The sequence below is a fragment of the Macaca fascicularis genome, chromosome 14 (assembly GCF_037993035.2).
Source record: "Macaca fascicularis isolate 582-1 chromosome 14, T2T-MFA8v1.1".
Classification (NCBI taxonomy): Eukaryota; Metazoa; Chordata; class Mammalia; order Primates; family Cercopithecidae; genus Macaca; species Macaca fascicularis.
Window position 1 is genome coordinate 34,452,706 of NC_088388.1, and position 26,839 is coordinate 34,479,544.

General features: G+C 35.7%; 1 protein-coding gene across 1 annotated transcript in view; it reads left to right on the forward strand.

Annotated features, from left to right (window-relative positions):
• Nucleotides 1–26,839, forward strand: part of DCDC1 (doublecortin domain containing 1) — a 499,491-nt gene that overhangs the window by 257,012 nt on the left and 215,640 nt on the right. The window contains exons 14-17 of the mRNA XM_005578290.5: nucleotides 1,254–1,379; nucleotides 3,053–3,158; nucleotides 11,741–11,875; nucleotides 14,405–14,523. Coding sequence (XP_005578347.3) covers nucleotides 1,254–1,379; nucleotides 3,053–3,158; nucleotides 11,741–11,875; nucleotides 14,405–14,523 — 486 coding nt within the window. The remainder of the gene's footprint in view (nucleotides 1–1,253; nucleotides 1,380–3,052; nucleotides 3,159–11,740; nucleotides 11,876–14,404; nucleotides 14,524–26,839) is intronic.

The following is a 26,839-nucleotide window of genomic DNA, read 5'->3' on the forward strand; positions in this document are numbered from 1 at the left end:
TGTGTCTAATTTATGTTGATTTGAAGGGGTCAAGCTACTCATTTGTAAAAGATGATTTTTGCCAATGTCAGCTTCTATTTTGAATACTTTATTTTTCCTTCAAATTTTTATTCTGAAAAAATTTAAATCTAAGGAAACTTGAAAAAATAGTGCAATGAGCTCCTGTATATATCTTTCATCTAGATTCACTAATTTAAAGAGTTTACCACGTTTGTTTTACCTGTTATATCTCCCATCTCTCTCTCCCTCTTGAGCGGCTTGAAAGCAATTCCAGACATTAAAATTTCACTCCTAAATGCTTCAGGTCACATAACTGAAGAAGAATTATGTGTCACCACATTATAATATCTAACACAGTCAACGGTGATGTAATATCCTCTAATATATACTCTCTATTCAAGCTAACCAAAATATGCTTTAGAGCTCTTTGTAATCTAGTATCCAAATACACTTCCTTGTATTATATTAGTTATTTTCTTTAGTTGTCTTTAATCTAGAATATTCTTTTAATCTTTTGATTTGTTTTGCATGACATTAATTTATTTTTCAAGAGTCCAGGCACTTTTCTTGTAGAAGGTCCCACATTCTGGGTTTGTCTGAGTGTTTTCTCACAATTAGATTCAATTTAAATATTTTTGGTAACAAGACTACACAGGTGATGTCGTCAATTTTTAATTCTAGAGATAAATAGCAAGTCTTAAGCTATTTATAGAAAAATGGCTGATAGTGTACAATAGTGGCCATTGTTTTCGTTTAAAATCTGTTTTTGATTTTAATTTCCAAATTCACTTAAAAGTGTGCCTAACAATATGTAATATGAAAACCAAATCAGCATAGCATTTAGTGAGCTCACAAAAATAGTTGTTTGTGGCCAAATATTAATAATTCATTTAATTATCAGCTCCCAAGACTACTATAGATGTATTCGATTACTGTTATACATGAAAAAGGAACATTATATGAATGATGATTGTTTTTCCTAACTAAATACTTGGCTTTAATTATTGCAATTATTATTTTTAAAATTACATATGTTGAAACTATTTTGGCATATTATAGATCAGCTAAATAAACTGAAGTATACATTTCAGGTGTTAGTATAGAATACCAACAATAGTGCTATATAATAGGAAACCCACTTATTTCTGAATTTTATTAGACACTGATAATGTGTATTTTATTGTTTATTTGTGCTCAAATTTCAATGTATGTATAATTCTGAAGATAGTTTTGATGTTTTTTCCATTTTTCAGATCTCCACTAAACCTTGCTTTGGGTTTGACCTTTGACCGAGTGAGTGCATTTGCCAGAGGTGACATCATGGTTGCATATAAGACCTTTTTGGATCCTAATGCTGTTCTGCTACCTGGATGTGGCAAGTAAATTAACAAGTAATCTTGTTAAAGATCTGGTTAAAGTAATCCAAATCACTTAATTCAGGATTTTTCAGAGTAAGAGATTCGAAACACTAAAAGATGCTTTTTCAGTTATCTTAAACAAGAATTGTTTCTTTTATTGATTTATTTAATGGTATAATGAGGTAGTGCCTAAAAGACTTGTTAACTTTCCCTAGTTTTAGAAAACCATATGGGGCCATGAGCAAAGCATAGTTTCTGCTTTGCAGAAACAGCAGTTTTGTTTGAAACGTAAAAGCTGTTTTTAGTGATTATTTCTAAATTAATCATTTTAAATGGAATCATTAAAATATAAAATATGTTCTGTGTATGAGTGTTCACATTTAAACTTCTTATCTGATGATGGTACATTTAAAACAAAAGCAACGTTCTGGGGACTTGTTGGGGCAGTGAAGAGTAGGAGTTAGAAGATCTAAGGAGGCACTTTGCTTCATCTCTGCTCATGATTGTCCAGGAGCTGGTTTCTTTTTTTTTTTTTTTTTTTTTTTTTTTGCGGGGTGGGGATGGAGTCTCGCCCTGTCGCCCAGGCTGGAGTGCAGTGGCATGCTCTCGGCTCACTGCAAGCTCAGCGTCCCGGGTTCACGCCATTCTCCTGCCTCAGCCTCCCAAGTAGCTGGGACTACAGGCGCCCGCCACCACGCCCGGCTAATTTTTTGTATTTTTTTAGTAGAGATGGGGTTTCACTGTGTTAGCCAGGATGGTCTCGATCTCCTGACCTCGTGATCCACCCGCCTCTGCCTCCCAAAGTGCTGGGATTACAGGCGTGAGCCACCACGCCCGGCCTGGTGTTGGTTTCTTATCTGCGAATAATACAAACTGGCTTTTACTGAGTGTTGACCGTAGGCCAGACACAGTTACAAATTAATTGGGTAAGGACTGATTTAATTCTCATAATTATCTTACTCCTATTATTCCGTATTACTCTACTCTTACTCCATTTCTCAGAGACAGAAACCAAGGCACAAAGAGAGAAGTAATTTGTCCAAAGTCACACAGCTGGTACATGGTAGAGTCAGGATTCTAACCCAGATCATTTGTCTTAAGTACCTGAGTGCTTAGCCACTATTTGGTGCCATCTGATAAAACTTTCTGTGATGACGGACACACACTTTGTGACTACTGAGCATTTGAAATGTGACTAGTGTGAATGCAAAACTGCATTTTAAATTTTGTTCAAGTAAATTAATTTAAATTTAAATAGGAATAGGTAGCTAGTGACTACCATATTGGACACCGCAGCAGATCCTGATACTATTTTGGATTAAGTAATCTATCTATAAGGTCCCATCTAGCTTTAACAATCTTATAATTTAACAAATTATAGCTCTTTTTAATAAACAGTTGAAAATGCTGAAGTAGAAGGCATATACAGAGAACCAAAAGCAGTCTGATGAGATCACTGAGTCCAGCCAGTGACAACCTATTGCTAAATATGTCTAGAGGGACATACTCATTGGTAGTTGTTTAAGTAACAGCTTTCTTCCCCAATGACTGCTGGTGCTTTCCAGGCAAGATTTGAGGTATAAATTATTGGTAATAGTGTATACGTAAAGAGAAAAGAGTATAAAGAGTAAAGGGTATTGTAATTAAATGCATATTATTCTAATACAAATAATTACATATTTTACTCTTCTTAGTTGGGAAGTTTGTGAGGGATTTCCAATTAATTTCAGCTGTACCAGTCAACAGATACCTGACCAGTTTGAAAAGGTGGACTTGGAGAACCATTTTCTACAGAACAAGGTCAGATTTTAGTTCTCCTACTTTAAAAGGTGCACTTTATGCGTTGGATACTCAGCCAACATATAATGGGTATTTGTGACAGGTTTTTTTTTTCCCTGAGATGGAGTCTTGCTCTGTTGCCCAGGGTGGAATGCAGTGGCGTGATCTCAGCTCACTGCAACCTCTGCGTCCTGGGTTCAAGCGATCCTCCTGCCTCAGCCTCTCAGCTAGCTGGGACTGTGCCTGGCTAATTTTTGTACTTTTAGTAGAGATGGGCCATGTTGGCCATTTTGCCATGTTGGCCAGGCTGGTCTCGAACTCCTGACTTCAAGTGATCCGTCCACCTTGGCCTCCCAAATTGCTGTGATTACAGGCGTGAGCCACCGCACCCGGACTGTGACAGTTTTTTTTAAACTATAAATTATATTACAGTTTTTTAAACTATAACTTATTTTTACAAATGTTGGGGCAGGTGTTATTCTTTCCTTCCTGTTAATTAACCAGGCACTTCAAAACAGAAAGCAATATATATAATTCCTACCTGAAAACCTCATACCTGATTTATGTTATTTAAGCCCTGTTGTTTGGCATATTTTCTTTGTACTATTAATAGCTATAATAATAAGTTGGAGTTATTTAAGGAAGTCTTTAAGATGGCTGCTATCTCTATAGTTTAGGATCTGATCTATTTGCTCTGTAGGTCAATGTATCTAAGGAACACAAGTTCTTTAGGAAACCTAACTCATGGCAACCCAATCCCAAAGGTCCATGTCAGTTTACACTTAGAAATTTATCCTTCCAGGAAAGAAGATTTTTTTTTCCTCTAGCTCAGTTATGAAAGGCATTTTAAATCTATCTCCAAAGAAGGAATAATTATTTTGTTTTTCTTAGCTGGCAAACTCTGTATGATTGTTGCTCATTTTAGCAGTGTAAACTTTAATTTTTGAACATGTGAAATCAAAATCAAAAGTCACTTACGGAGACAGAGCAGTCCAAAGAAAGTAGGACTTCCTATCAACTGGGCCCTGTATTTCTAAGAGTCAATGCAAGAGACACATTGCCCCAACCTGCTCTTTTAAAATTTCTTTATGCTACCCATTCAGTTTCTCAATTATGTCAAAATTTAAACTGAAAATATTGATTGCTTCAAGGAGCATATGGATCTAAATAAGTATACTTACAAAAATAGAATCAGATATTTCTACTTCTGCCTGGTTGTGAGAAAATTTAGAAAATTAAAGTAACTAGAATGATGTACTCATTAATGTATTTTGTATTTTGTATTTTTCCTTCATCTGACATTAAGATTTATTTGCTGTAGATCTGATCCTGTTGGTATTCCTTGTTAAGTTTTTGCTGTAGCATTATTTTCCTGCTCAAAACACATGTATAGGCTGGACGCGGTGGCTCACGCCTGTAATCCCAGCACTGGGGGAGGCCGAGGCAGGCGGATCATGAAGTCAGGAGATCGAGACCTTCCTGGCTAACACGGTGAAACCCCATCTCTACTAAAAATTCAAAAAAATTAGCCAGGCGTGGTGGCAGGCACCTGTAGTCCCAGATACTCGGGAGGCTGAGGCAGGAGAATGGCATGAACCCAGGAGAATGGCATGAACCCAGGAGGTGGAGCTTGCCATGAGCTGAGAGCACGTCACTGCACTCCAGCCTGGGTGACAGAGCGAGACTCTGTCTCAAAAACAAACAAACAAAAAACAAAACAAAACAAAACAAAAAAAATCAAAATAACACATGTATGCCTGGCTGTTGCCTTTTGACTTTCCAAATTTTCATCTGGATTCATTGATCTCCATGATTCTCTTCTAATCTACCTCCACTCTCAACTTACCTTTCCAATTTTCTCCTCTTGCTCTGTATACTCTACATTACAGTCAGAGTTAATCAATTGTGCAGTAGAACATGCTTTCCACTTTCGTATACTTGTGCCATGGTTTGTGTTGTTTTTTGCCTGGGATATACCCCCAACCATTACCATTGCTTGCTTCTTAAGGCTTTACTCAACTTCTTCTTCCATAAACTCTTCTTAGATACTCTGGAAAGAATTAATCTTTATTTTGTTTTCTCAGGACTCATCTTCCTTTGAAAATTGTTGTTGAGTTTGTGTTTTGGTATAGGTATTTGCTTTTATGTTTTTCCTCCACTAAACTGAGGATTCTCTGGGTACAGGCGTTGTCTTACTTGTCTTTGTGTTCCTAAGCACGAACGCAAAGTCTTGAATGTAGAGAAAATGCACAAAACATATTTGATGAATGTATTTTTTTGTTTGCTTAGTTAGCCATAACCTATCTTTCAAGGCTGAATATTCTCTAATATGGTCTTTGTGTGTTAGCCAAGCCAGATTGTTATTTGCTTTTTTCTGAAAGCACTCCATGATTTCTGTTGTTAGGCACATGTGGACCTCTTTGACTAGTATTCCACCTTTCTTTGTCACCACACCCAGCCTTCTCTGTCACCCTCGTGCCATATCCTAGCACAGAGTTTGACGTATTCAGTAAAGGCTATTAAAATCCTGCCCATCAGCCGGGTGCAGTGGCTCACACCTGTAATTCAAGAACTTTGGGAGGCCGAAGCGGGTGGATCATGAGGTCAAGAGATCGAGACCATCCTGGCCAACATGATGAAACCCCGACTCTACTAAAAATGCAAAAATTAGCTGGGTGTGGTGGCGCGTGCCTGTGGTCCCAGCTACACGGGAGGCTGAGGGAGGAGAATCCCTTGAACCCGGGAAGCAGAGGTTGTAGTGAGGCGAGACTCTGTCTCAAAAAAAAAAAAAAAAAAAAAAAAAAAAATCTTGCCCATCATTCTAGCCCTATCTGGTTTGTGACTGCTTCATGAAATCTTTCTGTAGTCCAACCCCATTTCCAAACCAGATATGATGTTTCCCTTCTGGGCCATTTACAATGACGTTGAACTAGATGCTGTTCCTCTTACAATTTCTTGAATGGCTCAAAATCAGCTAGGCTCCAAGTCTGATCATATTTCAGGTTACATCAGCGTAGATGGGGGAGAATGGTAGGCTCTATTGGGGATGTTAGGATCAGATCATGAAGGGTCTTAATTCGATATTAGGGAATTCTGGTTTTTCTCTAGAAAGCAAGGAACCATCAAAAATATTTGAGCAGAGGCAAGATGTAATCTGATCTTCATATTAGGAAGATAACTCAGGAGGTTCTTGTCTTATCCTCCCTGCTAAATTGAAAATTTCTCAAAGGCAAAGAGTATCCTGATCATCCCTGTCTCTGTTGCAATATCTAGATATTCAGTTAGCTGACCTGAATTAAATTTACTAGTCAATTAACTAATTCAGAGACCAACTCAAACCTAAAAAACAATTGGATAGCAAAGAGATATCAGAGAAAAGGACCTCAAAGGAGGCTTTTCTCTTTGCTTTTATGTCAAAGTGGGATAACTATAACAAGATAACTCTATTTTCTAAAATGTTGAAAAACGACAGAATAACAGTCTACAGTTATTTTATCATTATTTAATGGTTTTAATGATTTAGTGAAAATGAGAAAACGCTCTCTCAAGTAAATGTTTATATGTTATGGCATTTTTAGTTTTTAAAAATTTTAGTTCAACAAAAATAGTAGTGTAAGAAAGCAAAAATTTGATAAATTGACTAGTAAAGAGAAGCTTTCAAAGACAAACAGCTCCTCCATAGCTGAAACCTTTAAAATCCTTCAGAAAAATGTCTCCAATTATTTACAGAGTGGTGATCAGTGCATTGGGAATAGTAATTTAATAACCGGAAAAGAAGCACTTTTAAAGATGGATTCAGCAGAGGTGACGGATATCTGTAGGGCATTTTATTGTAGAATCTTGCTGCTCATTGAGGTAAAGAACACACTAAGAGGATTACAACAGGGGTTGAGAGAAGGGAGGCAAAGCCGATATTCTTGATGCATACGTTTTAAAATTGGCTTGAGATAGAGATATCAGTGCCTAGCCCCTGACTGTTCTTTTAAATCTGTTATTGACAAGTAGAACCTTTCCTACAGAGAAAAATTTGGAACGTGTAATCCCCATTTGCAATGTGAGAGTCAGATATAACCCTGACAATTACAACCTGTTGCTCTTTTATCCATTTCAAAAACAGATTTGGAATCTACTACACATTGACAATTTGGCAAATACATTTTTCAACATCTCTCTATTGCTACTTAAATTGGCAACATTTTTAGATTGACTCAGTTTGATGGCAGTCAAACTAGATGTTTCTTTGAAATGGATGAGATTTAAACTTCATGGTAGTTAATATCAAAGGAGATATTTCATGAGAAGAATAGTTTGAGGAATGCCTGGTTATGGAAAAATACAGCAGAAAAATTGACTCCAATGTTTGGCAGGTCATATATTCTGCCAGAATCAAAAGGAAACTTATTTTAATTCTAGCCTTTCAGTACATGGCTTCGCAGACATCAGCAGGACATTAGTGACAATCTTCTGTATGGAAACGGCAAGAAAAACATCAAGTTATAATTTTGGAATTATGGTATACTTGTTACAATTTAGCTTGTAAGTTCAGTAGTTATGGATGCTAGTAGAATGCATTCATAATTACTGAAGTACTGTATTATTCTGGCATTATTCTTTTTGCCACAAAGGAGTCTGGGAAATGACAAACAACTCTTTGCTGTTCTATTTCTTTGGAGAGCAAGTCATTGAAAATGATATTTTGTATAAATGATTTATGTACTGAAGCAAATACAAAATTCTAGTTAAAATTTTGAACGGATTGCCATTAACATAGGACACAGGACTTGAATTAAAAGCCTAAGTCTTTCTCTTATTTTCAGACAAATTAGATCTTAGATATGCCTTGTTTAACTGCGTGATTTTGCCTTGCTGATGTTTTCTACTCTCAGCTCTTTCCATTTGTTGGCCGTAGAAGTGGGTGGATTGGTCAGCTATAAAGTTAGAGCATAGAAACAATAAGAGAGAACAGAAATTACATGAGGAAAGAGATTTTATAACATTTTCTTTAATTAGCTGTGATTTTAACTTAAGTGTGAAATTATTCAAATTGACCCTAAATGCATTATCAAAAGTGAACATCATGTAAAATTTATTTGCAATAGAATAAACAATTTGTTCAAAATGAGGGTTGTGCTCTATGAACTTCTTTCAAGAAATATTTCATTGTCTTGTGTTCTGTTTCTTAGTAGATGTGCAAGAGAAGATCATAAGTGGTTCTTTTCTTATTTTGAATTTGCACAAGAATATTTAAGGCTACTCCACCTTCATTAGCTATTTGGGAAAAATAATTAAACACGTTTTAACTGGCCCAGCATGCATATGCATTGCTTTATCATTGACTGCTTCTACATCAGCACAGTTTATTCAGACAAGCAAAATTATAATGGTCACTTAAAGGACCTATGTGTATAAGTATTTAAAAGAATAAAAGAGAATTTTTTTTGATTCTCAATAAGACTTAAAAATGGTTTTAATGACATATATGATAGTATGCATTTAGATACCAGTCTCAATCTAAATGTTCTTATACACATGTGCACGTGCATGTGTGTACATGGGCACACACACACACACACACGGCATGTTATGTTGTAGATTGTCAGAACACTTTTTTTTTTTTTCTTAAATCCCAGCTTTCATAGTTCTTAACTTCCCACCCTCGTTTGGTCTAAAGCTAAGCTATCAAATTAATTTAAAAAGTGAAGTCACAGAAGAAAAATGTAATGGCCATTGTCAGTTTTAAGGATATCAGAACACCAGACTTGGCAGGAATCTTTTTTATTTAATAATACAAAATAAAGCTGAGTTAGTGGGCCTTGCTGTGTCTGCTCTATGTGGAATCACTTGGGAACTGTCCAGCAAAATATCTCTTGAAGAACAGCATGGTGTTAATACTGGGTGCCAGCCCAAGGCAGAGACAAAGGACCCCTTCACTCTTCACCAATAAGCCAACTGTTAAAAGATTAAACCATGTTGTGGAGATAACAAGAATGTAGGCGCTGGCAGCAGGTGCTGTACAAAGAAGCAGTTGGCTGTATGGTTCTTCTGTCTGACTAATTTCAGTCAAAACAATCTTCTGCCCAGTTGCAGAGGGGAGTTTTGAGTGTGATGGCAACTTGGAGTTAGGAGGTTGAGTAAGACTGCTACTTTAAATGCTGAGTCCTGTGGCGAATGGATTAGTACAATGTAGTTTATCATTGTTCAGAAACTGTGGGGATTCCCCGCCAGAATCCAGGCACTGTAAGCACTGTAAGTCAAATCTGCTTATGTGGTGGTGTTGCTATATTTTTTAAAATTTCATTTTCACATGTAGGAGTCATATGACGTTTTCTTCTCTTGAGAAGTGACTTTCATTATAGAATAATTACCACATATATTAGTTTTATCTTTATGATAGTGCCTGATTACACTTGTAAACTTTTTTATTTTAAATCATTGAATTTATGCATTTAAAAAAATAATTTGGTATTCAACAAATATCTAGCATTAGCGCAGATATAGAATGGATGTTTTAGCGTTAGGAAATAAATTGTTATTGAAGCAACATCATTTATTGGGTTTTAAATATAAATTGGTATATTCCTGTAAGCATACACAAATAAATATTGGTACTAAAAAACCTAGAATAATTACTCAGTGAAAGTGATCATATAGTTTAGGAGATAAAATTTATTAAGTATGAAGTAATAGAATTCCTACAAGTGATGTGAGTGCCTACTAATTTGACAATCGGGTCTAAGTGAGCAATGCTAGAAGGTGCACAACACCTTTGGCATATGTAATCTGATAAGGAACACAGGAGAAGCGGGTGCAAAGTCTCCCCCTTCAGTACCCCCTGTCCATCCCCACAACTCTCTCTAAAGTCTCAGCTTATATTTCTTTATTCTTAGGAGATTGTATGAACTCCCAGCTATTTTCCCTGCCTTTGATGTCTTCATTCTACAGTCTGTTATCCTCTACGTTTACCAGATCAACCTTACTAAAATCTGCTGTTAGCGAGATAGTTTTGATTATTAAAAAGTCAGGAAACAACAGATGCTGGAGAGGATGTGGAGAAATAGGAACACTTTTACACTGTTGGTGGGAGTGTAAATTAGTTCAATCATTGTGGAAGACAGTGTGGCGATTCCTCAAGGATCTAGAATCAGAAATGCCATTTGACCCAGCAATCCCATTACTGGGTATATACCCAAAGGATTATAAATCATTCTACTATAAAGACACATGCACACGTATGTTTATTGCAACACTGTTCACAATAGCAAAAACTTGGAACTAACCCAAATGCCCATCAATGATAGACTGGATAAAGAAAATGTAGCACATGTACACCATGGAATACTATGCAGCCATAAAAAGGATGAGTTCATGTCCTTTGCAGGGACATGGATGAAGCTGGAAGCCATCATTCTCAGCAAACTAACACAAGAACAGAAAACCGAACACCACATGTTCTCACTCACAAGGAAAGTTGAACAATGAGAACACAGGGACACAGGGAGGGGAACATCACATACTGGGGCCTGTTGGGGGGTGGGGGGCTAGAGAGGGATAGCATTAGGAGAAATACCTAATGTAGATGACAGGTTGATGGGTGCAGCAAACCACCATGGCATGTGTACCTATGTAACAAACCTGCATGTTCTGCACATGTACCCCAGAACTTAAAGTATAAAAAAAGAAAAAAAAAAAAAAAAGAAAGAAAGCTTTCACTGGCTCCCTACTGTCCACCTGACTCCATAGCTTTACACTTGACACTTTCTACAGTTTGGGCAAATTTACTTTTTGAGTCTACCTGCGAATCCTAAGACTCATTGATTAAGCTTCCTTGCCTTTACTTGGAATACCTTTTTATTCTTTATCATTCCTGTCAAATTGTCCCCATCCTTCAAGGCCTACTTTACCTGTTATGTCTTCCAAGATGCTCCACCTTTAGGTTTCTCCAGTGGAAATGAGCGTACCATTTTTTCATGCCTGTAATACTACTATTTAATCGTTCATATGGAGCTTATCATGAAAGGTGAGTGGGGAGAGAGAGAGAGAAATTGCCTCTACTCTGTTGTATGTTTCTTTTTTTTTTTTGAGACGGAGTCTCGCTCTGTCGCCCAGGCTGGAGTGCAGTGGCCAGATCTCAGCTCACTGCAAGCTCCGCCTCCCGGGTTCCCGCCATTCTCCTGCCTCAGCCTCCCGAGTAGCTGGGACCACAGGCGCCGCCATCTCGCCCGGCTAATTTTTTGTGTTTTTAGTAGAGACGGGGTTTCGCCGTGTTAGCCAGGATGGTCTCGATCTCCTGACCTTGTGATCCGCCCGTCTCGGCCTCCCAAAGTGCTGGTATTACAGGCTTGAGCCACCGCGCCCGGCCTGTTTCTTTGGGTCAGGAAAAAATATTTTATAATATTCCACACCACACAGCATAGGGTCTTGCATGTTAGAGTCGGTGCTCAACAACTCTTGATTGAATTGAATTAAAGGGGATTGAATGCTACTTTTTGAAAAGAGGTATCAATCAGAATAATGTTCTAGGATAACTTATTTTGGGTAAGTGTGTTAAGAAGTTTAACTCTTAGACTATGAGTTAAAAATGCATACTTCTTCTCATGATATAGGTAGATCCTAATATTGTCCTTCATGCCTCCGTTTCCATTGGAAAGTGGAGTTTCTCAGGCAGTGAAGCAAGCAGCAGGAGTCAAATAGCGCCATCGATCCTTTGGCCTGCAGCCAGTGTGTGGCTGATCACCAAGGTACCTAAGAGTGTCTGTTTTCCCTGAGTGACCTCCCCTTGCTTGCTGGCTCACCGCACTTGCTGGCACCCAGTGCTCTCATGCATGCGAGCATAGAAGTGAAAGCGTGATAAATTGTTGGCTGTTACAAATGCTATCTCTGCTGTTGGTATTGCCTAGCCCACAGGACTTATGTAGATTCTCAAGTGAGCATTCAGTTCACTATCAGACATGCTGCTCATTAGTTTATACCTCACAGTGTATTTAAACCAAGCATAGAATTTGTCTGTAGTCCACAGACTCATTATTTTCATGAGATTTGTCTGAATGTGCTTCTACTCCTAGATCTTCATTTTGAATTTTACCCCTCAGCTTTCCTGCCTGGTAGATTACCAACATATACCAGCTTTACATATCGTCTTAGCAAGGACATAGTTTTAAAAGAAATCCCTGAGTATAAACATGAACAGTGCCTAACACATTTTGTTCCTGTGTGTTGGTAATATTTAATCTTTTTCACTTATTATTTATTGTACTATTGCATATGACTTATAGAAGAACATAGAATTGTCCTTTTCTTTCATCTTACTACTGCAGTACATTTTGTAAATATGTATTTATGTTGAAAAGAGATGGTGCAGTTCACAATTATCCTTCCTGTATCTCCCTGTGCCCCCTCATCACAGACAATTTTGCTACTTCTTAGCACTCCTGTGAATGTGAAGTCACCCAGTGAGGTTCGCTGGGGGGAGGGAAGATTGACACTATTTTCTCAAATGAAATTTTGAATTGCCCTTAGCTATTGTTCTTTAAAAGTTAAAAAAGAACATGTAGAATAATTAAGACACAAAGGTACTAAGACGTATTATTTATTTCATGTGTCAAAGCATAGTAAGTTTACATGAGCTATTCCTGAAATCTGGATTTCCAGCTGGAGGCTATGTTAACTATTTGCCCTTTTTACATGATATTTTGTTTCTGATTTAATAATAATATCTCCACTTAGTTGAATACTATATGTCAGACATTACATTAGGTACTTTATTCACATTTATTATTTCATTTAATGTTATAAGAATTGTGCAGATTTTTATTATACAGCTGAAGAAACTAGGTTAGTAATGGCAGAGGAAAGATTCTTGGTCTCTTTGACTTCAGAACTTTCATTGTAATATAAAACACTCCTCAATATTTGACTTACCTATGAGCATAATGGAAGTGTTTTAGTCTCAGCACTGCCACTGAATAGCTGTATGACAGCAGACAAGTCACACATGTTATCTAGGCCTTAGTGTTCTATGAAACAAGTTGGACTAGTTGCTATAGAAGGTCCATTCTCAGATCCCATATTCTTTAATTTCATAGTATCTGTTTCTAGAATTTCATGATAATCAAAAACATATACTTGTCTAAAATCTCCTCAAAAATAATTGGAATGCCTACCAAAAGAGTATAGTTTTGGAGTTATTAAATAATTGAAATCTCTTGTGTGACATTGGGAAAGTTACTTAGCTGCATTGAACTACTGTTTTCTCTTCTATGAATGATGTTAGTCATACCTGTTTTGCACAGTTGCTGCGAAGGTGAAATGAGAAAGTATGTGTGATGTTCAAGCATGGTGTCTGGTATACAGAAAGTGCTTAATAAATGATGGCTGCCTTTCCTCACCCTAAGCAGTTCTTTCTGTGTAGACAAGCATGGTCAAACAAGGATTTCATTCAGTGCTTATTAAAACCAATTTTTTAAAGAAATATTTTTCCTAAGTCATCAGTCATCATCATGTTTCTTTTCCACACTACAAACACAAGAAATAAAGTATATGCTAAAAAGGAAGCAATTCTGAAAATCCTTTAAGATTGAACTCTCTCTTCTTCTTTTAAAAATAAACCTTTTTACCTGTTAAGAGAGAATTTTACGTGCCATAAATCTTCAGTAGATGTAGACAAATTTCTCTGTCGTTGTCACTTATAAAAAATGTTGTATTGACTCACTAAGTAAGAAAATGGTTAAATGGCCCTTCAAGCAATACTCCCCTTTAATTTCCTTGGCAGGAAATCCTAACATTTAAAACAAAAGCAGTTCACAAACTACCTTAAAATGTTTAACCCATGATATTTAGACCCAGAGTAAAACTTTAAATTAATACAAAGGTTAAGGATTTGTTTCAGTCTTTTCAGTTCACTGCACTATTTTTTTTCTGTGCGTACATATTTCCAGTAAGCTCTGTAGTTATAACTACAGCAAGTGACACGTGATGGACCCCAAATTGCTGCACTGTGAAATATGCACAGAAAAAAAAAGACAAATGAAGATATCAAGGTCTGTTTTATTTTGCACTGAACTGTAAAATGCCACCCTTGTTGGACAGAAGATTACTGATTCTGAGCAGGGCTCGCTGACTGCTAAGTTGTGGGTAGTGTTTCACTTTCAGCAACTGTTAATATCCAGGGTTATCCAGGCATAATGACCTCACTATTTGTGACACATTGTTGAATTTTCTGGTTCTTTTAACTTATTTAGACCTTTCTCCCCCTCTCTATTCATTGGAAGACTGGAATGATCCTGAGTCGAGCGATAACTCAGGGATGCCTGGCTATTGGTCATCCTATCAGAGTCAAGGCTGCTGAGGGAACATCACTAGAAGGATATAAATTAATCCTACAGAAAAGGTAATGCTTATGAGTTATTTAGCTCAAGATAATAAATGCTAATTTCAAGAATTCTGAGCAGTTCAGTTGTGATGCCTCCTGTTTTGGATTGAATATTCATTCAATGTTTATATTTGTGTTCATAATAACAATATTAATTTCTGAATCTAAAGTAAGCTTGAAAATGTATGCCACTTAGTTTGGTAGTGTTTTTAAAATATTTTAAAAGGTGAAATGTTGGCCTTCAACATGTACCTATGTTGTAGACAAACTGCTGCTTTACTCTATAATTATTATAACTCATTTCTTTATATCCGTTTTGATTGCTAATTAACAAACTTAAATTTTTGTGTGTATTCTTAACCTTTTTTCCATCTTCTGAATATAAAATATTGAACTGTGAAAGAATAATCACAGAGACCAAAAAATGTTGGCTTGTAAGGGACCATAAGTGTCCTTCATATTTGTTTTTTTCTGATTTAGGAAGATACAATAAAGGAAAACAGATCGAAGAAGAAAGTTGATTTATCCCCAAGAGTCTCAAAATATTGTTTTCTAATCACTTTCTTTTTTCTTGGTCTTTAGTTTTGATATTTTGTTTTCACCTAGTGTTGAAAAAAATGATTTCTATCATACTTCAGGACTTAAAAAACCATTACAAATGACTTCTGGCTAGATAGGCACTTAGGAAGTGCTTAAGCTGAAATCATCAGAGAAGTTGATCCAGCCATAAATACAGAAGGGAAATTTTCTCTAACCTGCAAAGCAGATATAAGGATATCATATAATGATTAAGAATGTGATCTACAGACTCAAATTCCCAGGTGTAGATGCAGGCTTCACTGCTTACTCTAACAACAAAGTGTCTAAGCCAGATGCTATTCTCATATCCTTTAATTGCATTGTCAAATTTTATCTGTACAACAATCTGATAGGATAAGTATCATTATTATATTTACAGGTGAGGAAACTGAGGTACAGAGAAGTTAATCACCTGCTCAAAGCCGTACCTACTAAGTGGTTTGGCAGGAATGCAAACCTAAGCAGTCAGGCCCTATAACCTGAAAGTAGACACTTAGCCACAACACTACACAGCCTGTCAGTTAAAGTCCAGTCAAACAATTGCCAATGAGTGCCAACTGTGGTAGCAGATACCTTAGTGGATGAGCAGGGTACATCACTTGAAAAACTCAGGCAGATGGGAAAGATGGTAGCTTGGCATTATGCAAACTCTCCAGTGCTAATAGAGTCCTAAACACATAGTTCCTAAGTAGTGGCAGACAACCCTAAAGCAAGTCTCAGTTTGTGGGTATGGAGCTGTACACAGATTGGGTAATAAGATTTCTGAAGCAGAATGAGTTCTGTAAAGACACTTTGAGCATGAACTTGCAATGCCAATGCCAATGCCAATGCGAAACCATGGAACATGGAGCCAGAGATGCTTCAGCTCATTTAGTCCACAGTTATACTAAAGAGAAAAATCAATCAATTGTAACTGACCCAAAAATGACACAGATGATAGAATTACTAGATGGGACATTAAAAGAGTTATTTTAACTGTATTCTCTATATTCAAGAAGCTGGAGGAAAGATTGAACATGTTAACTAAATACATGGAAGATATGAAAAAACTCAAATTTCAAGAGATGAAAACTGCAATATATAAGACAAAAAATATACTAAACATTGCTAATGCCAGATTAGACAATGTGGAAGAAAATAGCAGTGAACTTGAGAAGATAACAAAAGTATTCACAAGGAAAACCAGAGAGAAAACAAATACTTAAAAAAAAAAAAGAACAGAGCATCAGTGAGATGTGAGAAAATTTCATATGGCCTCATTTCTGAGTATTTATAGTCTCTGACAGGTTAAATTAAGGAACAGAAAAATATTGGAGGAAATGGTGTCTGAACTCAACAAATTCCAAGCATAAGAAGCATGAAGAGACAAAACCAAGGCACATTATAATAGAATTGTTTAAAATTAGTGATAAAGAGAAAATCTTAAAAGCCCAGAGAAAAGGCGTATTATGTACAAGAGGATCTAAAATAAGGCTGACAGCAGATTTCTTGTTGGCAACAATGCAAGTAAGAAGACAGTGGAAGAACATCTTTAGAATACTAAAAGAGGAGGTGGGGAGGAACCTGTTAATATAGAAAACTTTTCCCAATGAAAATTTTTTTCAAAATTTAAGGCAATATAAAGACCTTAAGATATTCACAAACTGAAGAACTCATCACCAGCAGATCTTCATGATAAGCAATGTTAGAGAACATCCTTCAGGCTGAAGAAAAATGATACCAGATGGAAATATAGAGCATTGGCAATGGTGACTATATAAGTAATATAACAGTGCTACTAGGCCTGACATGGTGGCTCATGCCTGTAATTCCAGCATTTTGGGATACTGAGGCGGGCAGATCCCTTGAGCCCAGGAATTTGAGACCAGCATGGGCGACATGCTGGAATTCCATCCCTACAAAAAATACAAAAACTAGTCAGATTCAGTGAAGGTCCACAGCTGTAGTTCCAGTTACTTGGGAGGCTGAGGCAGGAGGTTGAGGCTATAGTGAGCCATGATTACACCACTACACTCCAACCTGAGTATCAGAGCAAGACTGTGTGTCAAAAACAAAAAAAACCCACAACCCCACAGTGCTAATTATTTTTGTCACTTTAAAAGAGAATTGGTTGTTTAAAGCAATAGTAATAATAATAATATATTGTGGAGATAATGTGTAGAAATAAAATGTGTGATGGAAATAACACAGGTGCCACTAGGAGAGAAATGGAAGAAAGATTTTTTATACTATTTGTGAAATGATGTGATATCAACTGAAAGTAGATTATGTTAAGTTAAAAGTATATAATCACCCAAACAATCATTAAAATAATAGAGAGTTATGGCTAACAAGTCAAAAAAGTAAATAAAATGAAATATTAAAAATAATTAATCCAAATCAAGACAAAGAGGAAAAGAGGAAGAAAGAACAGAAATAGAAAATGAATAATGAGATGGTAGGCTTAAAGCCATGTATATAAATAATTGCATGAAATATAAATAATCTAAACTCCCTATTTAAAAATCAGACATTGTTAGATTAGATAAAATACAACATCCATCTATATGCTTCCTATAAGAAATTAACTTTAAATATAAAGACACAAATATGTTAAAAGTAAATTCATGAAAAATATATACAATGATAAAATTAATCCAAAGAAAGTAAGAATGGATGTATTAATATCAGATAAAGTAGACTTCAGTGAAAGGAAATTATTAGGGATAAATAGGGCCGTCTGATGATTAAGGGGTTAATTTATCAAGAGAACATAATGATTCTAATTTTTAAAAAATGACACAGCTTCAAAATACCTGAAGTGAAAGCTGATAGAATTGCCAGGAGAAAGAGAAACATCTAAAACTCTAGTGAGCAACAATAATATCCTGTTTCATAATTAACAGAACAAGTAAAAAAACCTGTAAGGATATAGATGACTAGAATAACATTACTGACCAACTTTACCTAATTGATATTTATAGAAAAATGCATTCAATAACAGCAGAAGAGGCATTTTTAAAGTATATAGCATGTACCAAAATAGTCTATATAATGGCTATGAAACAAATTTAAATAAGTATAAGAAAATTCAAGTAATATAGAGTGTGTTCTCTGATGATAATGGAATTAAACTAAAACATAGCAGAAAGTTTTCTGCAAAGCCCCCAAATATTTGAACACATTTATAACAAACCCATGAATCAAAGAAGACATTAAAATGGAAATTAGCAAGCATTTTGAACTGAATGAAAATGAAAATACAACATATTAAAATTTGTGAAACACTGCTGAGGTTTTCAGAGGGAAAGTTACATAAATGCCTGTATAAGAAAAGAAGAAAGATATCACATCAATGATTTCGGCTTCCACTCTAAGAAACTGTAAGAGCCAGTCAAACACAAAGTAAGCAGAAGAAATGGGATAATGAAAGTTAAGAGTGGGAATCAATAAAATAGAAGAAAAATTAGAGAAAACCAATGAAATTAAAAGTTGGATTTTTTTAAAAGATAAAAAAAGCTAATAAATCTCTAGCCACATTGTTCAGATAAAGAGAGAGGACACAGATTACCTGTATCAGCAATGAGAGATATCATGCAGTTATTAAAGGGATGATAAGGGAATATTTTGAACAACTGTGTGCCAGTAAATTTGTCGTTTAGGTGATAAAGACCATTTCCTTTAAAAGACACAAACCACCAATGCCTACTCAAGAAAAAATGGGAAACCTGAATAGTCCTACATCTCTTAAAGAAATGGAAAACCTTCCTACAAAGAAAACTCCAGACCCATATTACTTCACTAGCTTCACTGGGAAATTCTGCAAACATTTTAGGAAAATTAATACCAACTCTACACAATCTTATCCACAAAAGAAATAAGAAGGAATACTTTCCATCTGATTCTAGGGGGTCAGCAGTATCCTGATCACAAAACTTGATAAAGATATTATAGGAAAAGAAAATCATAGACCAGTATCTCTCATGACTGTAAGTGCAAAAAATTATTAACACAATTTTAGCACATGGAATACAATAATTTATACAAAGATGCATCATGAATAAGTAGGGTTTATCCCAGGAGTGCAAGAATAACTTGACAATAATTAGCTCAAAATGATCATATACCTAAGTGTAAAACCTAAAACTGTAGGTATTTTAGATTAAAGCATAGGAGAAACTATTTGTGACCTTCCATTAGGCAAAATATTCTCAGATGTGACACCAAAAGCATGATCCACAAAAATAAAAATTGACAAGTTGTACTTCAACAATATTAAAAATTTCTATTCTCTGAAAGACAGTGAATGAAGAGAGAATGAAAAGACAAGCCACACACAAGGTGCAAATATTTGCAAATCATATATATTTGCAAAATACATACACACACAATTCAAGAAAACATGAGGGGATACATGATTGGAGAGTTACTTTAACAGGGCAGACATACAATTGGCATATGAAAATATGCTCAACGCTATTATTCATTAGGGGAATGCCAAATAAACTTACAATGAAGCATCACTACATATTTGTTAGAATGTCTAATCCTTAAAAGATTGACCATACCAATATTGGTGAGCATGTGGGACAACTAGAACTCTCATAAGTAATTGGTGGAAATATAAAATGGTTTAGTTACTTTGGAAAACAGTTGATACTTTCCTAAAATATTAAACATTCATCTACCTTATGACCCAGCCATTCTACTCCTAGAAATTTATGCAAAGAAAATGAAAGCATGCATCCATACAAAGAATGTATACTTTGTTCATGTATAAATGTTCATAGTGGCTCACACATGTCATCTCAGAACTTTGTGAGGCTGAGGGGGGAGGGATTACTTGAGACCAGGAGTTTGAGACCAGCCTGGGCAACATAGTGAGACGCTGTCTCTACAAATTTAAAAATTTTTAATTAAAAAATTAAAAATTATCTGAGCATGGTGGTCTGCCCCTGTAGTCTCAGCTACTCAGGAGGCTGTGGTAGGAGGATTGTTTGAGCCCAGAAGGTCGATGTGGCAGTGAGCCATGATTGCACCACTGTACTTCTCCCTGAGTGACAGAGTGAGACCCTGTGTCAATCAATCAATCAATCAATCAATCAATCAATCAATCAATCAATGTTCTTAGCAGCTTTATTTCTAAAAGCCTACAGAAAAAAAACTAGAAATAACTCAAATGTCCATCCCATCCATAGGTGAACAGATAATGTATACAATAGAATACCCAGTAATAAAAAGGAATAAACTCTTGATATATTCAACAATATAGTTGAATCTCAAAGTAATTATGCTGAAGGAAAGTAGAAAATAAAACAAAAAAGTACATATTGTTTGATTCAATTTATGTATAATTTAGAAAATGCTAACTACTGTAGAGTAAGGGAAAGCAGATCAGTGGTTGCCTGAAGATAGGAAGATGAGGAAGGGACAGGAGAGAGAGATTACAAAAGGGCATAGGGAAACTTTAGGAGTGATTCATTTTGCATGACAGATGTGGATATGTTCATTATTCTGATTGTTGTGTTGCTTGAAAAAGATGTGTACATATTTCAAAATTACCAAATTTTACACTTTGAATATGTGCCTACTAATTGTGCAATATTGTGTGTCAATTATTTTTCAATAAAGCTGTTTTTTAAAAAAAAACTTAAAAACAAGAAAAAATAAAAATGATAAGGAATGACTAAGTGGTTACTTTAGAAGGAGACAGTGAGAGAAGGCCTTTCTCAATGGGACAGTTGATCAGTGGCCTAGGTCAAAATGGCAGGTGATTGGAAAGTTATGGATAACTTGATGGGCATACTCTTCATACCCAGGACTCTCCCTAGGCACACTGGATACTGAAAGTACTGCAACATCTCATCAGCTGATCTGGTTTTAGTCCGTTGAGGCTAAGCCCATTACCTCAGTGGGCTAAGACCAGATCAGCTGATGAAATGTTGAGGTCTACTTCTACTCTGGTCAAGATTGTCATGGAATTGAGTGGGCTGATCTATTGCCTATAGAGGAGAAAGCTTGGGCAAGAAAAGAGATGTTCATGAAACAAGCAAACAAAAATAAGAAAAGATTTTGTTTAATTTAGAAAAGAAGAAAGGGAGGGAAGGAAGTACTTAAGTTGAAGGCAAGTTGTGTTAATACAAAGGCATATCATCCTAATTGTGTAGGGATCCTCCCTCCTGCTCACCTTTTAACTTGCCTTTATCTGAAAAGCAAAATCCAAGGTGGAGCGAAAAGCAAAATCCAAGGTGGAGCCAAAATAGGAAATTTAGAACACTGGAAGTTTGCACTGACTATGAAGTTATACTTCATTTTAGAAGGCAGGAAAGGCCAAAATTTTTAGAGTTTACCTCACCTCTGGGTAATTTCAAACACGTTTGTCTTTTCTAGGACATCTAAAATGACTGTGTGACTTTTTTTTTTTTTTAAGATAACCGTATTTTATTATAAATAACAATAAATATCTTCATGTGACAGCAATTTCTAGAGATAAAAATTTTCTTTTTCTAAGTAGTATTATATGATTTTAACAAAAGCTATGAATCAAGACATAGCCTTTATATGCTAGAAATAATAGAACTAGTACTTAAAGTAGCAATCTGACAACTCACAAAGAATATTATAAACATATCATGCCTCATTAGTTCAATTATGTCTCATTTGGTGTTAATAATCTTATTCTTATTCAATATAGCAAGTGCTTGTGCGTATTTTCCCTTTTAATATTTTTTTTTCTGCCTGTGCATCTGAGTGTTAATGGATGAAAGGTAAACCAACAATGTCTTTACCAGGTGACCTAAACCATCTCAAAAATCATTTAAAAAAGCTTCTTTCCAAAAGAGATTTTGGACACCTTAGAGATAAACTAGTTGAATCGAAGTTATTTTTCAGAGCACCATTCAATATTGATATTGCTTCATTTTTAAGGATTGCAGATATGCAGGATATCTGGACTTTAGTGTTCAACTAAAAAATTAATGTAACATCAAACACTCGCACACACATGCACGCACAGAGGAAGATTAGATTATAAAGGTTAGAAACTGGTAACCCATAGATTTTGTTTGGCTTGCATATTATTACAATTTTTGAATAAGTCATGAGCCTATAGAAATAGGAAGATTTCACACAAAAGTGACATACTTCTGGCTTTTCTTGAAAAAATCTGAAATGAGTGGCACTGGACCTGAATTCTGTCATGACACCCATCAAGAAGGAACGGAGTGGTGATGTCCCCTTTAGATGGAACATATATCCTCCGGTTTGCCATATTCTCCACCATTCCCTTTGGCAGCCCTCACACTGGCTCTTGCTGCTTCATGCATTTCTAAGACCTGTCTGTCCCATAAAGGCTTTTGAATTTGCAACCCCTACATGTAAAATCAATGGACAAATGGACCTGCCGAAGGAGACCTCTTTTCTATTTTTAGTCTGTACGCTTCTTAAATCAGAATAAATATGAAACTGAATGTTCTGTCTTAAAGATGATCCATAAAAGAAGTTTCAGACTTTCATGGAGCCATGTCAAATTTCAAGTAATCTTTACCATCTTTCATATTTCAAGGTTAATCTTTCAGTTATGGTTTTTTGCATCCATTTTTTATTGCCATTTAGGTCTTCCTAAAAATGGAGTAACAACTGGCAAACATTACCAGACTAGATTAAAAACACACACTGCTTTAAGGACACCTTTACATACAATCAACAAGTGTAGCTGTATAATGCTAAGGAATAGCAGCAGACAGAAGTTGTATTAACACATATAGGTAACACCATTAGAAACATCAACATCAAATAGAAAGTTGTCCATGTGTAATGTCACAGTATGTGGACTACTGAATGAAACTTGTCTTTGTTCTTACTATGTTATGAATTATGGACTGGAAATCCCTTTCCCCATCCTCTACATGCATTCTACTTTTGGCCCAGGTAGCGTTGGTAGACATCAGAGCCATTTGAGGCTGTCTGAGAAAAGAAATTTGTGATCCTGAAGCATGGTAACAGCCCTCCATATAGTTATCAGGTAATGATGAATGTGTGAGTGTATAAACACATACAGACATATATATATGTGTGTATGTGTGTAAATATATTACACACATATATGTGTGTAAATGTATAGACATAGATATCTATATCTATATCATATCTAGCTCTATATCACCTATATAGATATACTTATATAGACATTTACACACATGCATGCTTAATAGGGTTACACTACTTAGCAAGCTTCCCAGGACAGATCATTCTCAGTTCCCTCACTTAAAAAATGAGAACACTTGAAGGTCATATGATTTCAGAGAAGGAAGGATTCTGAAGAGTGGCTACTTCAAAATTCTCTTTACTAGTGGTAGTAGAGGTCGTGATAGTGGCAGTTGTGATAAGAATATCATCATTATTTAAAAAAATTCCAAGGCCACCAGAGATGAAGTGATCCACTAAAGGTCATATATCTAGTTAACATTAGATGCAGGACTAGAACTCAAGTCTCTCAACCTTAGTTCAGTGTATGTCATGATATTATGACTGATTATTGCATGGAATGTAGCTCCTTTATTTTCCCTTCCTTTCATTATTGATGTTGTTGTTATTTTTAAATTTTGTTTTAAAAAATCCTTTTAGCTTGCTGCTTTTTGATCAAGAGGAAAGTCTATAATATCATCCTCTAAATCAGTCTCATCTGAGCATCATCATATGTTGGATCTAAAGTTGATTTTTCTACATATAAAATGTCTTAAAAAATAGGCAGATACACTTTTGTGTGTAGAAATTTTATTTAAGAAGTTATTATAAATTAGAATGATACCTTTTCATCCAGCCTAACGTGGCACTACATGAGAGATTTGCTTTTTTACAACTTTGGTAAAATTTAGGGACAACATTTATAGATTTAAGCAGACTACCAACAAGAGTGATACTAGTAAGCTCCCAAAGGTTATAGATTATATAAGACTACATGGTTTTAGTAGAATTTTCTAGGAAAAGATATGCCAGAACAGAATTGAAGCTTGATAAAATTTGACAAATGCTGGTAAATTTCTATTTCTTTCAGAATTATTTCTTTTTTTCTTAACAAAGGTGTAATTTCTCTTCTTTAGCTGTCTACCAAAAAGATCTTTTAAGTTTCCTAAACAGCCATATATTAAATTTAAAACATTTTCAGATGGCTTTATGATTAATTTTTAGGGTAGTAACATTCTGACACTTTATTCACATTTTTATTTATTCAAAGATATCTTTAATATCTGATTACATGCCAGGCCTTGTGATCAGCTGTGGGGATATACATGGTCTCTGCCCTCACACAGTTGCCAGCTTGGCGGACATCTTTTCTGTTGTATTAGTTTTGAGAGAAGATGCAGTAAGTTCAGAAAGTCAAAACTGAAATCAAGATAATTCATCATCAAGGCAACACCGTATTTCAATTAAAAGACAAAATTCTGAATTTTACAGGTTTGTATGGTTAGCATCAGTCTATTAATTACCAATTGTAGATGTCGTATACTTTGAAAAATTATCATTTGCATTTTATTTATCTTGAAGAAATATGCTCACAATAATTTATGAAACAGGGGAGATTGCTTGTAAGCAATGAAGCTGCATTGAGTTATAGCCCTTACACATTAAAATGATCTAAATTTTATCGCAACCCAACACATTTCCATCAAAGCATTACAGCAATCACTCTTTTTTTTATTATTTTGAAAAGAGTATACTTCTAAGCTTGGGATTGACAGCTTTAAAGACTAGCAATATTGTTTTTGTTATTTCTTCATTCAGGGTTTGAAATAGGAGCTTTCTCAGTACCTCAGGAGAATTTGTTGTAGTGTAAAACTGATGATTATTTTAACACAGTTGTATAAAAACATTATGATTGTATCAACATGTATTAAGTTACTGAGATTGTGTCAAATTATAATTAGTGAGACTAAAATGTTGACTCCATTTTCAGTCTTCCACTTACACAAAATAACTTGCGTTATAATTTTCTGATCTAATTGAAATGTTGAGCTTAAGTCAGACATTCTGGGTTCTGGTTCCTATTTGTATAATAACTAGCGCTGTGATTTTGACCAGCTCACTTCATCTCTCTGCATCTCATTTTATTCATGTATAAAATGAGGACTCGACTGGGATAGCCCCTCACTTCCACTCAAATTCTCACAGTCTGTGTTTTTTCTTGGATAATCACTATTATCATAAACTATCATTTTAGTTCTGGATGGCAAGTCAAAATTTAAAAAGCTTCTCTTTTCCTTTATTAATTATAAAATAGATTCTTAGAAAGACAACTTCCCCCAATACCTTCATCACCCCACCTGATGCTGAAATTGTTTTGAGCAACAATTACATCGTCAAAGCCTTAGAATGGGATCCTTAGCTTCGGGGTCAGTTATACCTTGAAAGATATTTTATTTAAAATTAAACACTTTTACATAATTATTAGAACTCTTCTTATTTTTCACATCTCTGCCCGCTCTGCTCCATTCTCACTTCATTTTCCTTTACTAGTGTTATGCTCCTCTTCTCTTCCCAAATTTGACATCTGAGACTTACCCTTGACTACTATTTCTAACCTCCACCTCATTTATTCAATCATCAAATCATTTCTCCTTTATAATATTTTTGTACAGAAAAAACAAACTGTTTTCTCTACTTTGTACACTTCACTTTTGATATTAGATGGGTTATTTTTTTTTTTTTCACATCAAGCAATTCTTCAGTTCTCGGTGGACACCTGCTGTGTGTCCTACAATTCAATTCAGTTCTGCCACTATCTACCAGGAGTTAGCATTAGATCCCACAAGTTGAGGGCTCAGTCCCACAAGACTGCCTCCATTTAAAAGACCAATCACAAGTCCCAGGTTGTCACCTGTACTCCTGACCAACCAGCTATATGTTGGGATTCTCATGACCCCCTTGTTGGGTTTGATAATCTGCTAGAATGGCTCACAGAACTCAGAGAAACATTTACTTACATTTACCAGTTTATTATGAAGGATATAATAAAGGATACAGATGAACAGTCAGATGAAGAGATACATAGGGCAAGGTCTGGAAGTGTCCTGAGGACAGGAGCTTCTGTTCCTGTGGAGTTGGGATGCACCACCCTCCTGGCACATGGATATGTTCACAAACCTAGAAGCTCTCCAAATCCTATATTTTGTTGATTTTTATGGAGGCATGATTGATTATTAACTCATTCTCCAGCTGCTCCTCTTTCCTCCCAAAAGAAGACACAGGGACACTAAAAGTTCTAGCATTTGATTCATGACTTGGTCTTTCTGTGACCAGCCCTCATCCAGGAGCCTTCCAAGAATCCCCTCATTAGAACAAAAGATGCTGCTATCACTCAAGGAATGTCAAGGGAGTTAGAAGCTCTGTGTCCAGAACCCAGCACAGAGACAACATATTTCTTACTATTTCTAAGTTTAAACATTTGATTTTTCATTTCCTCACTGCCCTCATATGTTCTCCAAAGTTTGCCCTAGTACATGTTCTCCAAAGTTTGGCTTATAAACCACACACATCCAAATCTCCAGAATTTTATAATTGGAATAACTTGAAACACCTGTTAATGTAGGTTTGATGGGGGCGGGTGCGTCCAGACCTTCAGAATCGAAACTCTGAGGCTAGGATTCTAGAGACCTACACTGTTATACCCGTTTCAACATGCCTATGAATTCTTCATATTCTTTTATACAGACTGGATGTAGGCTAAAGACTAATGTGTACTGAACTACTTTTGGATGGCTGCCTTTACATACTCTGC